The following is a 16,448-nucleotide window of genomic DNA, read 5'->3' on the forward strand; positions in this document are numbered from 1 at the left end:
AATGCATTTTTGCCGTGGCAACGACACTTACGTGTGAGTGCACATTCAACTGATGAAACACGACTTTCTTCCTTGCCAAAACTGTCTTTTTTCCGCGTCTCTTTATGTGTAATTGATCCAGGAGGTTAGTGTAGTATTGTCTTGTAATTTGTTGTCCAGTGGGAAGACAATCTATCACCAGCATAACTTTGGCGTCCCAGGAAACCGATGCTGAAACCTTCTCGGCAGATTGTATCACGTTTCCTTCCTTTGGTGGTGTGAATCGATATGTTGGCACTGCACCGCCTTGTTTTACTTTTGGAGTATAATAGTAGGCCCAAGTTCCATTTGTGGTCAGGAACCGGCGAAAAATATCTACTTTGTTGCTCTGTAAACGGGTCAAACGTTGTTCTGAAATTTCGTTTCTGATCCTGCGTTAAGAGTCGTAGCATCCATCTAGCAGATAATTTTCTCACTTTACATTCCACTGTTAAAAAGTTGTACTCCCTTTGAGATAACATCCCCACAACTTCAGTAACTTCTAATACTTTTATTCAGCGATCCTTGATATATCTTGACATATCATTATCTAAGTTCCCACGACATAATTTAAACTCGTTTGTCCACTTGTCAGTAACTGAACATGAAAATTGACATGACTTTCGTTCGCTTTTCTACCTTTCTTTTCGAAGTTCTTATTCACTGCTCGAATCTCGATTTTTTTTCTTCTTTACAAACCACTACAGGGCAACAACAAAAGAAAGACTTGCGCACCACAGATTTGTAACCACAGCACTGATGCGTCAAGTGCGTACTCTTAAAAGATGACCTATTGTTACGTGGGAACTTTGTTGCGCTAGCGTTGGCAACTGGTGGAGATTCCGTTAACTTTTCAAATTGCCGTCGTGGTTGACACATTTCGTAGTTCTTCGCAAGTTAGACAATTCTTTAAGTCTGTAACGTATTTTTTGGTAAGTGATTAAGTCTTTCGGATACATTCGAGCATAGCCAACACAGGACTATACTGTATTTGGCTATTTGGTTTTGATGGCGGCCAAAATACTGGGCTGTGTTAGGAGGAGAGGTGCGGGAGGTGGTACATTGGGCATTGTATGCAGTCCAATTTTATGTAAATATCACAGAAATAAAGCACCTTCGTGTCCTTTTCACACTATATTTTGCCACTACACTCTGACTGGTTGGGAAGAAAAGGGGGCATGGAGTGTGTATAAAGCTCATTTGAGCAAGTTCCTCAGTCTTGTCTGTTTAGTTTACAGTAGTTCACTGTGATTGACTGGAAAGGCGGGGAGGGCTTTCAAATTTCCCACTGTTGGCTGTTTCATCTTTAATACTTTGCTATTTGCATATAGTTGGAAGCGAGATGGTTTTTAACTTTCCCACTAGCCCAATAGAGCTGTTCCCACCATCATGAACTTTTTGATTAGCTGTTTCTGTATTACGTTGCGATTGGCTGGAGCCGCGCGGAGTGGCCGCTCGGTTAGAGGCGCCATGTCACTGATTGCGCGGCCCCACCTGCCGGAGGTTCGAGGCCTCCCTCAGGCATGGGTGTGTGTGTTGTTCTTAGCATAAGTTAGTTTAAGTTAAAGTAGCATGTAAGTCTAGGGACCGATGACCTCAGCGGTTTGGTCCCTTAGTAAATCACACACATTTAAACATTTTAATTGGTCGGAGACAAGCCATGGACATGGAGAGGGATGATGTCATCAATTACTACACTGTCCCTGCCCCTGCGAGTAGGCAAGCGCAATTCAAAGGTCAACATGAACTAGAATACCCATTACGCTACTAATACGCTACTAATTATAAACATTTATAAGGTTACATTGTTCTGTTTGGCTGTATATCAATCTTTTGTTTTTATTTTTTTTAAAAAAAAGAAGAAGAACCGTGATCGAATGCTCCGAGGGTTCCGTAAAAATTTAACTGTGTGTGTAGGTGATACTAAAAATTCCGTGTAGCCCGATGGAAGTCTTTCTACTGGACTCCATTTCGGCGACTTTTGTGTCCCTAACCTGCCCCAATTACTCAACTGGGGAGATGGAACCTAAAATTTAACGTGGAATCCGAACCACTGGTGACTCCGCACGTAATTGGCAGGTGAAGGCTAGGTTAAAACGAAGACTGAAAATCGATTGTCCAATCTAGATTCGATCGCACTGTATCCATAAACATTCTACCCCTGATCATCAGGCCCGACGTGTATATAGGTAGTTCGTCTGCAGATTTTGATGAGTGAGCGAGTGACTGTCAAAGTATGCAACATACATATCCGTATCTATTGACTGAACTGACTTTGAAGCTCAAATTTCTTACACCTCTAGGTGACCGTAGATATTCATACGTGTCATAAATTACAGCTTAGTAGTCTACCCGTTCCTGAGAAAGAAGGTTATAAATAGAAAAATGGCTCTGAGAACTATGGGACTTAACTTCTGAGGTCATCAGTCCCCTAGAACTTAGAACTACTTAAACCTAACGAACCTAAGGACACCACACACATCCATGCCCAAGACAGGGTTCGAACCTGCGACCGTAGTGGTCGCGCGGTTCCAGACTGTAGCGCCTAGAACCGCTCGACCACTCCGGCCGGCGTTGTAAATAGACACAGAGGGTAATTTATGGCTATATGTTTACGGGAAGTAACTTCTAGGTTTTGATGGGTGAATTTGTATCAAAAATTGTGACATAATAGCAGTATCTTTTGATTGAAATGACATGGAAACTTACATTTTTTGCCTATCAAAGAGGCTGTAAACCTTAATCTTTGGCATAAATTTCAACTTGATAACTACACTCGTTCCTGAAATAAACTGGTGGTGGTACAGGCGAACAAAGAGATGTGTGACAGAAAAATACAACTAAAAATTCACAAATTTCTATCTTTTTTTTCCTTTACTTTCATTCTGAACCTTTCTTCTAAGCAAATATTATTATTCTACGCAAAAGACAAGTGCCCAGTAGGTTTTCATGTTTGAGTTTGCGAATTTCCACGTATGTGACATAAATAGGCATATCTATTGACGACATAGAGTTAGCAGTTAAAATTTATACACCGGCAAGGGAGTGTGGAGCTTGATCACTGACATAAATTTCAATATGATACGTTTATTCGGTCGCGACAGAATGGGTATGGACAGATGGAGAGAAGGACAACAAATAGTAAAAAATATATTATTATGTGGTGTGATTATAAATTAGAATTTTCGAGTTTTTTCCTTCACTTATATTATGGAAACTTTCTCCTAGTCAAATTTGACGATTTCAGCTCAACGTAATGTACCCTATGTTGATGAGTGACTTTGCGATTATCGACAGTTGTGACATAAATTACCGTTTCTTTTGATGGCTTTGACTTAGAAGCTTTAAGTATTCACACCACCAACCGGCAGAAGACCTTTGTATGTGACAAAAGTTTTAACCTGATAATTTTACCTGTTTCTGAGAAAAAGGGTCTTAACAGTGGGACAGACAGAGAGGCAGGCAGGCTTGCAGGCAGGGACACAAACGGACCACTAAGTGATGCCACACTGAAGCACCAAAGAAACTGGTATAGGCATGCGTATTCAAATATAGAGATACGTAAGCAGGCAAAATATGGCACGGCGGTGGGCACCTCCTATTTAAGACAAGTGCTAGCGCAATAGATCGGTTACTGCTGCTGCAATGGCAGGTTATCAAGATGTACGTTAGGTAGAACGTGGTGTTGAAGCCGGAGCACCAGCGATTGGACATAGTGGGTATTTTCCCGTACTAACATTGCGTGAGTGTACCGTCAATATCAGGAACCCCGTAAAACATCAAATCTCCGACACCACTGTAGCCGGAAAAAGATCCTGCAAGAACGGGAACAACGACAACTGAAGACAATCGTTCAGCGTGACAGAAGTGCAACCCTTCCGCATGTTGCTGCAGATTTCAATGCTGGACCATCAACAAGTGTCAGCATATGAACCATTCAACGACACAACACAGATATGGGCTTTCGGAGCCAACGGTCCACTCGCGCACCCTTGATGACTGCACTACTCAAAGTTTTACACCTCGCCTGGACCCTTCTACACCGACATTTAACTGTTGATGACTGGAAACATGTTGCTTGGTCTGACGACTTTCGATTCAAATTGTTTCGATCGGATGGACGTGTACGTGTATAGAGACACCTCATGAATCCATGGACCCTGCATTTCAGCAGTGGACTGATAAAGGTGGTAGAGGCTGTGTGATGATGTGGGGTGTGTGCTGTTGGAGGTGATGTGGGACCCCTGATACGACTCTGACAGGTGACACGTACGTAAGTAGCCTGTCTGATCATCTGTATCCATTCACGTCCATTGCGCATTCCAACGGACTTGGGCATTTCCAGCAGGACATTGCGATACCCCACACGTCCAGCTTTGGTACAGAGTGGCTCCATTCTGAGTTTAAAAACTTCCGCTGGCCACCAAACTCCCCAGACATGAACATTATTGAACATATCTGGGATGCCTTGCAACGTGTTGCTCAGAAGAGATCTCCACCCCTCGTACTGTTACGCATTTATGGATAGCCCTGCAGCATTCATGGTGTCGGTTCCCTCCTGCACTACTTCGGAAATTAGTCGAGTCCTTACCACGTCTTGTTGCGACACTTCTGCGTGCTCGCTGTGGTCGTACACGATATTGGGCAGGTGCACCAGTTTCTTTGGCTCTGTGTGTATAAGAGCTACGATTTTACCGATGTACGGAACCCTAGAAAAGGGGTCATGAAAGTCATCAAACCAACGTTGGTCAATGATCCTGAGACGAAAGCCAACAAGTGAACACGGAACCCTCGACAATCGTGTACGTTAAGAAGCCTTGTGGGTCTTTAGTTATTGCGCACGTATTGGTCGCTGCCAAGTGGGCTGTTGTGTGGTTTGATTCTAAACATTCATATCGAGTGCGGTGCTCCTGCCACGTCAGCTGGACCGCCAGTCTGAATGGCCCGTCCGACACGCCCTCGCCCATCGGCTGGCAGACGTAGGCGGCGAACAGCTGTCCCGGAGAGCGCGCGGCGCGGCGCGGAGCCGAGCGGCTGATAAAGCCCGAGATAATCCTCTTAGCCCGGCCGACCCCGGCAGCTGGCCTCGCTTCCGGAAGCCTCCTAATCCGCTAACAGCATTTCCGGTGGTTACTGTGCCGTGTCGGGCCCTGCCTCGCGCCTGTTATTAAAATCTGCTCTCAGCGTCCGCATTGCTGCTGCCTCGCCGCGCCGAACTCAATTGTAATTCTGTTTGCCCCGGGAAAGCATTAGGCCCCTACCTGGCCCCACAAGAATATTAAGCAGTTTAGCTTTAGAGTAACAGGGTCGGAAAGAGCACAGTCTTCATCCAATCTGCTCAGGCGAACACGTGCTTGTGTTAACCCTCTCTACCGAATCCTAGCTGGAGAAACATTTCAAGTAATTCCTTTGCATCTCTGTAGTCCTGAATTCTCCACTTAATCGTCCCAAGACGTAGCCTCCAATGCGGATTAGGAAGTTCGGGTTGCTGAAATCTTCTGTTATCTTCATTTAAACATGTTTTGACAAAGATTTTCCGTCTCCAAATAGCACCAGTTCCCACCAAATCCTCATGCAGAAACAGTTCTTTTGTTGTCATATACTTTTTTCACTTGTACGAGCCTTAATATATTTTAGTATGTGGTAAACGTGGCATTGCCCGCGTATTCATTTCGCCAATCCTCTATTTGAAGCGAAACCTATAAATGAACTGTATTTTTAGATTAATATCAAAAAATGTCATTTCAAAGTATTCGTGAGAACACGTTTGAGATTATGAAATAGTCGTACGACGGAATATTCATAATGGACAACCGTGTAAGTGCACTATCCGAGACAGTGTCTGTCTCTGCAACGCACTTTTGTAATCGTCTCTGAGACAACGCCACTTCATAGCTCTTTTCACTTAACAGCTGTTAGCGTTTCGCAGTTGAAAGTTGTCAAAAGCCATTTTCTTTAGATGACTCGACTGTAGGAGTACCTTAATACTAAAGAACATTTTCTTACGAATCTCAGTTTTTATGGCGTCATATTTCTTGAATTTTGTGTGGTGGAATTATATATTTGCTTAGGTACATTCAGCGACATATGTGGATACTACATGCAAAATGAGTTACGAATAGTGTTATTAGCAAAGATGTACTAAATTTATGCGTCGTGCATGGTGCGTCATTTTTTGGCGCATGTCAGTGTTTATGACACCTCATCTACAGAACTTTGTGTGGAACCATGATACAATTTTGTACGTGTATTTCGCCACAGACTTGGATTTTGCCTGCGAAATTTATTATGAATAGAGTTACTAACACAGAGAAAATGAATTTAAATGTCAGGCGTGATGCGGCAGTTTTTCACGCACTCTCATTGTTTATGACGCCATGTCTCCCGAACTATAACAGGTAAGCGATTCTTATCCCCACAGCGATTGTTGCCTGCAGTAAGGGATATGTGTAACAAGTTTGGTTGAAATTGGCCCAGGGGTTTAGGAAGAGATTTGGAACACACACACACACACACACACACACACACACACACACACACACACACACACAAGCGCACGCGCACAGACATACATTCATTTTTGTTGTGTGTGTGTATATCTCTATGGTGTGAAAAGTGGCAACTGCCTCTGAACAGAGTGAAGTGTGATGAATCGACATGAGTACGAAAAGAAATACGTTAAATTTCGTTTATACGGCAAATAAAATTGAAATGCCCCCAGTTTAACTGAATACCAGTCTTTGGTTGGCCTTCCCCAAAACATTATAAAAGTGATCACCCCAGTTTAAGTTCATCGTACTTATAATTACAATTACGAACAACTATAATTGGAACTCTAAAATAGACAGTGTTACAGCGAAGGCAAAAGAAAGACTGCATTTTAATGGGAGAATACTTAGAAAATGCAAAATTCCGTTACAGATACTGCTTACATACGCTTGCCCGTCCTCTCCTAAAGTAGTGCAGTGCAGTATGGGTTTCTTACCAGAAAGTGTTGGCGGAAGACACCGAAAAGGTTCAAAGACGAGCAACTCGTTTTATATTATAGTGAAATAGGGTAGAGAGTGTCATCGATATGACGAACGATTTGAGGTGGCACTCGTTAAAACGAAGGCTTTTGTCGTTGCGACGAGACCTTTTCGTACGTAAATATTTAGTTGTTCATTTTTCCCGCACTCTGTTAGAGAGTGAAATAGTGGAAAAATAGTCTGAAGGTGCTTCGAAGAAACCTCTGCCAAGCAGTTAGGCGTAAATTGCAAAGAAGTCATATAGATGTAGATATTTCTGTCCCGTAGGATGGAAGCAATACACCATCTCCAGACTGAATACGTTTCATGTAATTGAAACATAACTTTCTTTGTAAATTGTCGGAGGTTCGCCTTGGTATAAAGTGTGTTTCTAAACTACTGTTATACCGGTAGAGCACCTGTAGCTCATGGCAAATATGGCAATAATAGCAAATGCAAACTACTGTAAACTAGGGTAAGGGGAGACTACATGAATCGTTTCAACATTTTGGGTCCCAAAGGGGTACTAATTATTTTACTACAGATGTTACATTATATTGGAGAACAGGTCACAGTTACACGTTTTGTATGATGCAGGCACATTGTTTCAAAAACTGTTCTTCTTCATTGTACATAACAAAATATAGAATGGTGAACATCGGGAAAGTTATAAATTTGTGGTTTGAATCGTAAATGGGGATATGTGAATCACTGTCATCTGTCACACTGTTAAACAAAATATGGAGGATTACACTGCTGGTACAGTTCTTAAATGTTCCGGTAGTTGTTACACGCATTTCCCACAGCTGAACTATTACAACCAACAGCTCCCACACAAATTTCATGAAACCACATCTTGAATGTATCACACCTGATCCACTCCCCTTTCCTCACAGATCTAGGGTCGTAATATTTGATGCTGAAGTAACACCACAAGTAACCACAAGGTAAGTTTCCTTCCTCAGACTCAGCTTCCAATAGGAACGCTTCGATATGACTGTACTTTGAGGGAAACCTAGGTCTGAAGACTTGTATACGTTTGGGATGTGGTGGTCAGTAGACAAGTATTTCTCACTGTGGCAGCGTTTCCGAGATATTTCGAAAACGATTCTCAGAACGGCTGGGTTTGCAGGAGGGATATTGTTCAACACTCTGGTATTTACCCATCGACATATATGATGCCAATACTTCTGAGGAGGATCGGACAGGTTTTGCGAGTCTGTAATCATTAACAGCTGTCCGGCACGGCGAGCGGTAGGTTGTTGGCTGGGAGCGGTACAGCCCTGACGCACGGGCAGAGGTTCATGACGCACTAACAACTGTTCACATGCGACCCGGTGGCGGTGATGTCGTGAGGCTGGAGAAGGGAGTGAAATATCCTACAAACCCTCATAGGCCGACAGGTCTCAGAAAGTATAGGTCGGGGCCAATATACCAGAATTCTAAGTGATTTACTTCCACCAGAAACACAAGGCAACCGCGAGGCAGAACGCAATTGGCTTTTTGACGATTGTTACCACCCATTTTGGTATCAGAGGTAGCCTCCACAGGCATCACGGAAGCGTCTGTAACGATTACTTGACGAATGTAATCTGACTGCGGGGAAAAAATTACTCACCATGCAAAGGGATTCTCATGATCAATTTAATTAAATAGCCTATCAATTCACCAATGACGTGCCAACTGGCGGGTGGAAGCGAGAGAGAGAGTAACACAGGTATAGTGGGAGCGCTAATCAGGCGTTTTACGTAGAAGAGGGATCTTTTAACGCAATTTCAATCTCCCACCTGCACAGGGAGAGATGATCATCGCAATAAAGTCACCTGTATATCGAATTTATAAAGTGATACGCTTATAAATCTGATATTTACAGCTTCTTTGTGATGCTACTTGAGAAACTTCATATGTGACTAGACATCTGTTCACTATAAGAGCGTGTTAGAGGAATCCTGTGAAACCTTTCCGTCTGCTCTATACCTCTTTTCTTAATGATAACCTCCCCTGTTACAATAAACTATGAAACCTTTCCTTAGGATATCTATCTCTTGCTTAATAATAACAAATGAAATCTTCCCTTTGAAATTTATTCTCTTTCTCTATCTTCGCATACAAATTTAATTGCTGCTTATTAAAAGTGATTTTCTGATTATTTCGACGAAACGTAGAATGTGTCGTCGTCGTGGCCCTCAGTCGTTATGTGCTATACCCAAAACTGTTCCTTACCTTTTTTACTGTTACTAGATCGCCATCTGACTGCTACATCGAACTGCTACATGAATATACTTACTCTGTTTTACTATACTTTATTAGCTGCTGGTGGGCTTTCATAATAAGTGGCTGTATTTATTACCAAAGCTGACGTTATTCTTTAATAGCAAAGCTGACGTTATTCTTTAATAGCAAAGCTGACGTTAATCTTTAATTAATTTGACTGAAGTTACGTAATTCATAGTTAAACTTTCTCTTGACAACAATAGAATTTTTGCATAGTTTTACGTTGATGGTTTTGCGATGGATTATAATTAGAAATGCAATACTGCTGGCAAACGTAAAATTATATTCTGAGTGAAATGATTTTACAAACGTTGAAATGGGACTTACTTTTTACAATAATCTTGCAACCAGCAATGCGCAAACATACCTTCAGTAGTCTTGAGTGTCTCAAAAAAATTAATTCGATAATATTAGTTCCTCTTATTATAATAGTTAGCTGATGTCTCTGTTCATCCGTTTATAATCTCTTGTAAATCATACCTAGAGGCTGGCAGGCACACCGCTCCTCTCAACCCCTCGCTTCAGACCTGCTACCGACTCGCTTCACTTCTCGCTTACTACTGACTTCCTACGAACGCTAAAGTGCGGTCTCTCCTGCCAACAAAACTTTGGTGCAGACATTCCCTGCTACCACAATTATTTCCAATATGACAAATATTAATTATTCCTACTTAATCCTATTAATAAAATATAAATTGTGATTTGACAATGAACAATAGAAATATACACGCCTTACACCTGTGACAGAGGTAGAGCATATTCTTAACACTCCGACATTAGCTAAAAATGAGTTTAATATTGAAGTAGTGTGATGAAGGACGTGGCAGATAATAAACGATATTTTTCTAGCTGATAAGAGAATACTTAGAGGATATATAGCATATGGCATACAGTTATACAGGATTTTCACAACAAGTGACAATAATGTAGCGATGTCAAAAATCTTGTCTGGTTCGATTTCTTCTGTCTTCGAAAATAACTAGTAGAAAAGGGAGTAATCTACATTTCATGTGAGAAATTGGAGGTGTATTGACAAAACGACAGTCCTGTTCCGAACTTTTCAAACTGGGGTTCTATGTCACGGATACATGCCAGCCGCTGGTGCTTGACTCGCATTTTACCACGGTCGGTGGTGGGAATCACGAGGGGGCTGGTCAACAAAACGAAATCATAGGTTAGTGTGGCTTCTTGCGACTGGCTGTTTCTCGGCTGGCCGGCTATTCAGGTACACAATACAGTCGGTAGATGGCGCTGGACTGGACTTGATGTGACTAGAGGTGGTCGGTCAGTTTCCTTTTTCGTCTTGAGACATCGTGTTCAGGTAAATACATTCGTAAAATACATCGTACAATATTCAGGGTGTACATAATGTCGGGGAACGCTTTCATTTATTTATTGCACAAGAACCAAATATTGTACAGATATCATACACATGTTATTTTGAAGAAACACCCTGAAAGATTCTTTTCATGTATAACGCGACAGCGTAGTTCGGTAATTTGCCGAGAGTCAGCGATAGTCGCAAACATGGCGAGTTCAGGTGAGGAGCGAGCTCTGTGTGTGTTGGAATTCGACAAAAACCAGCCTGCTACAGCTGTTCAAGGGATGTTTAGAAATAAGTACGGTAAGAAGCCACTAACAAGGAAGGCCATTACCACGGGCACACCAAATTCGTTACGACGTGTTGCTTGCGCCCAGCAGAGAGAAGCGGACGTCCCAGTATGAGTGAAGTGAATGTGGAGCGCTTACGAGAGACATTCATAAGGAGCCAAAAGAAACTGGTGCATCGTGCATCCCGTGAACTTGAAATGGCTCCAATGACAGCGTGGGAAGTCCTGCGACAGACGTTGTCTATAAACCATTCAAATTGAAGCTAGTGCAGACGACAAAGACAAGCGTTTTGAGTTTTGTTCGGAGTTGCAACAATTGAATGAGGATGGGCATGGCATCGCACATCGCTTAATTTTTGGTGATGAAACCACTTTTCACATTAATGGGAAAGTTAACCGGAATAATTGTCGAATCTGTGGTACAAGGGATCCACACTAATGCAATGAATTTGAGTGTGATTCCCCTAAGGTAAACGTTTATTGTGCATTGTCACGTCAAAGACTCTACGGGCGATTCTTCTTCGCATAGAGCACTGTCGCTGGATATTCTACTTGGACATGTTGCAACAAGGGCTGATGCCTCAAACGCAATCGGACTCTCCGCTCATCTTTCATCTGGATGGGGCTCCACCCCATATACATTGTAAAGTTCGTGGGTACCTGAACATGGAGCTGCTGCATCGATGGATCGGCCGTGCTACAGAAGGGGACAACTGTTTCACGGAATGGCATCCCCGATCACTATATCTCACTCCATGTTCCTTTTTTTCATAGGGACACATTACAGATCTGGTGTATGTACCACCTCTACCACGTGATGTAGCAGAACCCCAGGAGAGAATATGGGAAGTGACTGCCACAGTCGACGATACCATGCTGGGATGGGTATGGCAAGAATTCGATTACCGTATCGATATCTGCCAGGTCACTCACGGTTCGCATAGCGAATTTTTCTAAAAAAAAATAAAAATAAAATAAAATAAAAAAACCATTAGAGTTTCTCTTAAAAATGCAATATATATGACATCTGTAAAATGTTTAATTCTTGTGCCATAACTAATTGAATGTGTTCCCAAACTTTATGTACATACTGTATTCCTTGAGACCAGACAGCGTGGTCATCCGTCTCATCAGATTAGAGAAGGATGGGGAAGGAAGTTAGCCATGCCATTTCAAAAGTTCCATCCCGGCATTTGCCTGCAGCAATTTAGGCAAATCACAGAAAACCTGAATCAGGATGGCCGGGCATGCGATTGAAACATCGTCCTCCGGAATGTGATCGTAAGTAGGTATAAGTGTGTTTTATTCCCAAGTTATGTTGCTAAATGACTCCTGTATATAGGAGCAGGATGTTGCAGATGCATTTGACATCTGCAGGCTACCCTCAGGGTAGACTCAACACTTTTGAAAGAGCACCTGCCCCAGTCCCAGACCCTACCCTGCTGCTGCCCTCTGTGCACTGGGTGTCACTGCCGTTTGTTTGGCAGCTAGCCAGGCAGCCAGCTAGCCAGCAGGTAATCATTTGTCCTTGCATCTGTCCTTCAGTCAGGAGCCATCACAACAGCCACCACTGCCAGTGCCAAGCTCTACCCTGTCCATCCTCACCAAGCCCAGCCCAGCCCCACCCCACCCTGCCACGCACCACAACCCCAGCCACCCCTGTTGCCATCATCGTCTGCCTTGACCATCTGCTGGAATGGCTGCCACCTAGCCCTCGTCAATTCGCCGCTGGCCCTCCGCACTGTGGGACCCCTTGTCGATGCTGCTGCTGCCGCCATCACTGCTGTCCTACACTGCTGCTACTGTCCTCACTGCCGCCACTGTTTTTCGTCCCTGTGGCCATCATTTTGACCTCCTCTTCCACTGCTCCAACCATCATCACATGGAGCTCATCAGCAGACCCCTTCCCCACTCACCCTTCCCTCCCTGTCTTCCCTACTCATGCACCATTTTCAGCTGTCACTTCCCCTAACTCTCCCTCACCCTTAGCTGCCACAATATTGTCATTTTCGGAATTCCCACCACTCTCTGCACCACCTACATCAGACTCCCAACCATCACAAATCTCAGTAGCCTTCACCATAGTCTCTGCCACACACACACCCATGCCCCCACCCCCTGCTTCACCTGCGCCTGAGGGAAGACCTTCCCCCCAACACCTACACTTTCAACACATCTCTCAGCCCCTTCCCAACCTGTAATATTCAAGAAACCTACCAAACGCCCCAATTTTAACCCTGCCGCCACCCCATCAACAAGGATATCCCTTGATCCCCACGACCACCCTGCCCCTATGGACGTGACCCCATCCCCCACCTCTACATCTCCTTTGACCCACATGTTAATCCTCTCATACCCCGACCCTCAATTCCACAACAAGCACACCTTCACCTTGGCCATACCTAAATACTTCCCCAAAGCTCCTCATTCCTCACAAGGACTCAGTCCTCATCAAATCCCCCAGTGCCTCCTTCCACACCAATCTCCTCTCCAAAATCCCAGATATCCAAGTTAGACTACTGGCCACCATTACCCCAAACACCACCTCCTCTCTCTGACAGCCTCAACCTCCCTGACATCCGCTGACCTTCACTACTGTGATCACAAAGCTAGCTCCGTTATTGCACAAGCTGAGGCATTGGCAGGACTCAATTCCCGTACTGACATTTAAATCTGCTCGGCCTCTTACATCTTCAATAATGCTGGGCTGACTTACCTTGTATGACTATACATGGAATTGTCCTCCTCCTCTGACCGCCTCCTATCAGAGGGAGTCCTCATCTATAATAGATGCCAGAATGTTGACCCCTCCAATCTTACCACTGACAACATTGCCTTAAGTATAACAACCATGTCACAGCGAATTGCAAGAGTCCCCCTACTTGTCCCCACTGCAAAGATTCTCACTTCCTTAAGAACTGCCCCGACCTCACCTCTTCCCCCTCCTGTAATACCTGCAATGAAACCCAACCTACCTACTCCTCGAAACGTAAAGCAAAACCTACTCCCATTATCCCAACGCTCACCATCATCATCTTCTCCATAGATGAATGCCATCAACTCACTCCGCCCTCCTGCTATTGCTGAGCGCATCATCCACTTCATCATCATTGTCCTACAAAACATCCTCCCATTCCAATGGCCCCACACACTTTCCCAAATCGCCCTTGCTGCCCATTCTGTCTTTCACCTATGCTGACTACTCCCAAAACCAGGCCCACTTCACCTTCACCCCCTTCACCACCATCGTGTAAATCTCCTATACCATGGTGTGACAGTATTACAGTATTAGGTTACCTCCCACTAGGAAAGTGGGCGCACTCAGTGACTGTGATATGATTTATAAATTATAGTGCGCAGCAACCAGTCGTCCTTTTTTTTTGGAAGTTTTTATTTGGCATATCCAGATTTTGCTAGAGCCTAGCACTAGCCAAAATATGGATTTGAAAAATAAACCCTCATAAAGAAGGACGACTGATTGCTGCACTCTATAATTTATAAAATAGCACAGTATACATTACCATAATATCTGCTCACTGCCCGTCTGCAAACACCTCTTCCTCAACACCCTCAACCGAAACTGTGTGGATGCCTCCTTGATCCTAAAGAAAACCTTCCTCCAACTCCCTCTGTCTCCACAGCCACTTACACCCTCCACTGCACCAATAACCTGTACCACCTAGCTCATGGCAAAGTTGCTATTGGCCACCTTAAACACCTCCCTATTTGGGCCCCACTTTGCGTCAATAGTCCTGCTGAATTTCTCACGCGCAGCCTATTCCTCCTGTGCCACCATCTACATCAATCCTTGCACCCCGATCCCATACAATTTCCTGGCCCACACTGTCTGCACCGTCTCCATCTACATGACAGCCATGTTCCTGCTGAACCTGGTGGCATCAGTTTACCACCACCCTCCTGGGAGACCTGGTTCCCCTCCCCCAACAGACCTGATTCGAATCAAACACCACTCCTACTGGGATCCTAGCCTCTCCCAACCCTCGTGGGCACATCATTGCAGAAGTCCTTGACCTCATTGGCAGAGACCATACCCCTGTCCTCCTCACTATCGCTGATGGTCGCCATCCTCACCACATTCATCAACCTGACATTCCTCCTAAATTTGTCCTCAATTACCCCTGCACCAGCTGGGATGCTTACTGGGACTCCATAGACACCCAGGTCGAACGCCACAATCCTAACCTACAATCTTCCAGCGACGCATGTATCGCCATGTTCCTCCAACAGATGTTGTCTAACGCTGTATCCAGTTATATCACTACAAAAGCCATCCACACTCACCACCCAGTCCTGGTCCACAGGCTACCCTTCTCCTTCATATACCCATCACCTCTACAACACTTTCTCCACACTCGTGACTGGGACACTCTCGCCACTGGTAGCTACAATGACACATCTGCAACATGCTTACTGTGAATAATTGCCATGCCTGCTAACAGGCATGCACACGACTTAATGCCACGCTCCCAATAAACTCTCACAAGTATTGGTCTGCTTTACACACCCTTACTGGGAACTGCCTACCCCACAATACTCTCTCCTCCATGACAACTGTCCCTTTCCTGTCAACCTCAGTAAGGCCAACCACTTTGCCTCGCATCAATCTGACATCTATTACATTCTGGTCAATTAGATTATTCCCTCTTCCCTGACCTTTCGACGTTTCTTCTCTGCCAAAGATAGCTCCTATGCCCATTTCCTCTCCCTCCAGCTTAACTCCCATCGTGCTACCATTTTTGTGTCTCTAGACATCGAAAAGGACTTTTAGAAAAGGCCCCTTCCACTGCTAGCCATCTGTCAGTCCATTCATCTGTCAGCTGCCACTGCCACCCAGGGATCGCTGCCTCTGCAGCCGCCGCCGCCGCCATTGCCACCTTGTGCTTGCCACCCTGGAGGGCTCTGCATAGCTCCTGTTGATGCTGTTGCCACTGTCCCCAGTTGGGGACACTGAATGGCACCTGTTTCCGTCGACGTCCAGCCACTGTGAAGAGGGATTCGCCAGAGCACCTTCACTGCCTGCCATAGGAGCTGCTGTCGCGCCCTGGTTGAGTCACCACTGTCCCCCTCCCCTAACATTGCTGCTGCTGCTGCTGCCATCGCTTAAGTCCTTCAATGACATTGCTGTCCTCACCACTGCTACTGTCACCACTACTACCATAGTTCCTCAACCATACTGCCCTCACAGCTGATGTCGCTGTCACCAGTGTCACCATCTTCACCCCCACTTCCTCACCATCACTATGGCCCACCCTACCACCTCCCTTATTTTCACCTTCCCTTCAGCTGTTCCAACCACCATCACATGGAGCTCATCAGCAGACACCATCCCTTTTCTCCCTTCCCTCACTGTCTGCCCTACTCCTGTACTGTTTTCAGCTGTCACTTTCCCATCTCTCCCTCACCCTTAGCTGCCACCCCATCGTCATCTTCAGAGTTCCCACCACCCTCTGCATCCTGTTTCCCAGGCAGCACCACAATCACACCCCCAACCCCTCTTTCACCAGCCACTCAGGGAGGA

The 16,448-nt window shown here is 44.7% G+C and overlaps 1 protein-coding gene across 1 annotated transcript in view; it reads right to left on the reverse strand.

Annotated features, from left to right (window-relative positions):
- Positions 1 to 16,143, reverse strand: part of LOC124623008 — a 53,102-nt gene extending 36,959 nt beyond the window's left edge. The window contains exons 1-3 of the mRNA XM_047148799.1: positions 16,005 to 16,143; positions 15,761 to 15,911; positions 4,861 to 5,052 (exon numbers count right to left, since the gene is read on the reverse strand). Of these exons, the coding sequence (XP_047004755.1) occupies positions 4,861 to 5,052; positions 15,761 to 15,911; positions 16,005 to 16,143 (482 nt within the window). The remainder of the gene's footprint in view (positions 1 to 4,860; positions 5,053 to 15,760; positions 15,912 to 16,004) is intronic.
- Between the last annotated feature and the right edge of the window lie 305 nt (positions 16,144 to 16,448).

Source organism: Schistocerca americana, chromosome 7 (assembly GCF_021461395.2).
Source record: "Schistocerca americana isolate TAMUIC-IGC-003095 chromosome 7, iqSchAmer2.1, whole genome shotgun sequence".
Lineage (NCBI taxonomy): Eukaryota > Metazoa > Arthropoda > Insecta > Orthoptera > Acrididae > Schistocerca > Schistocerca americana.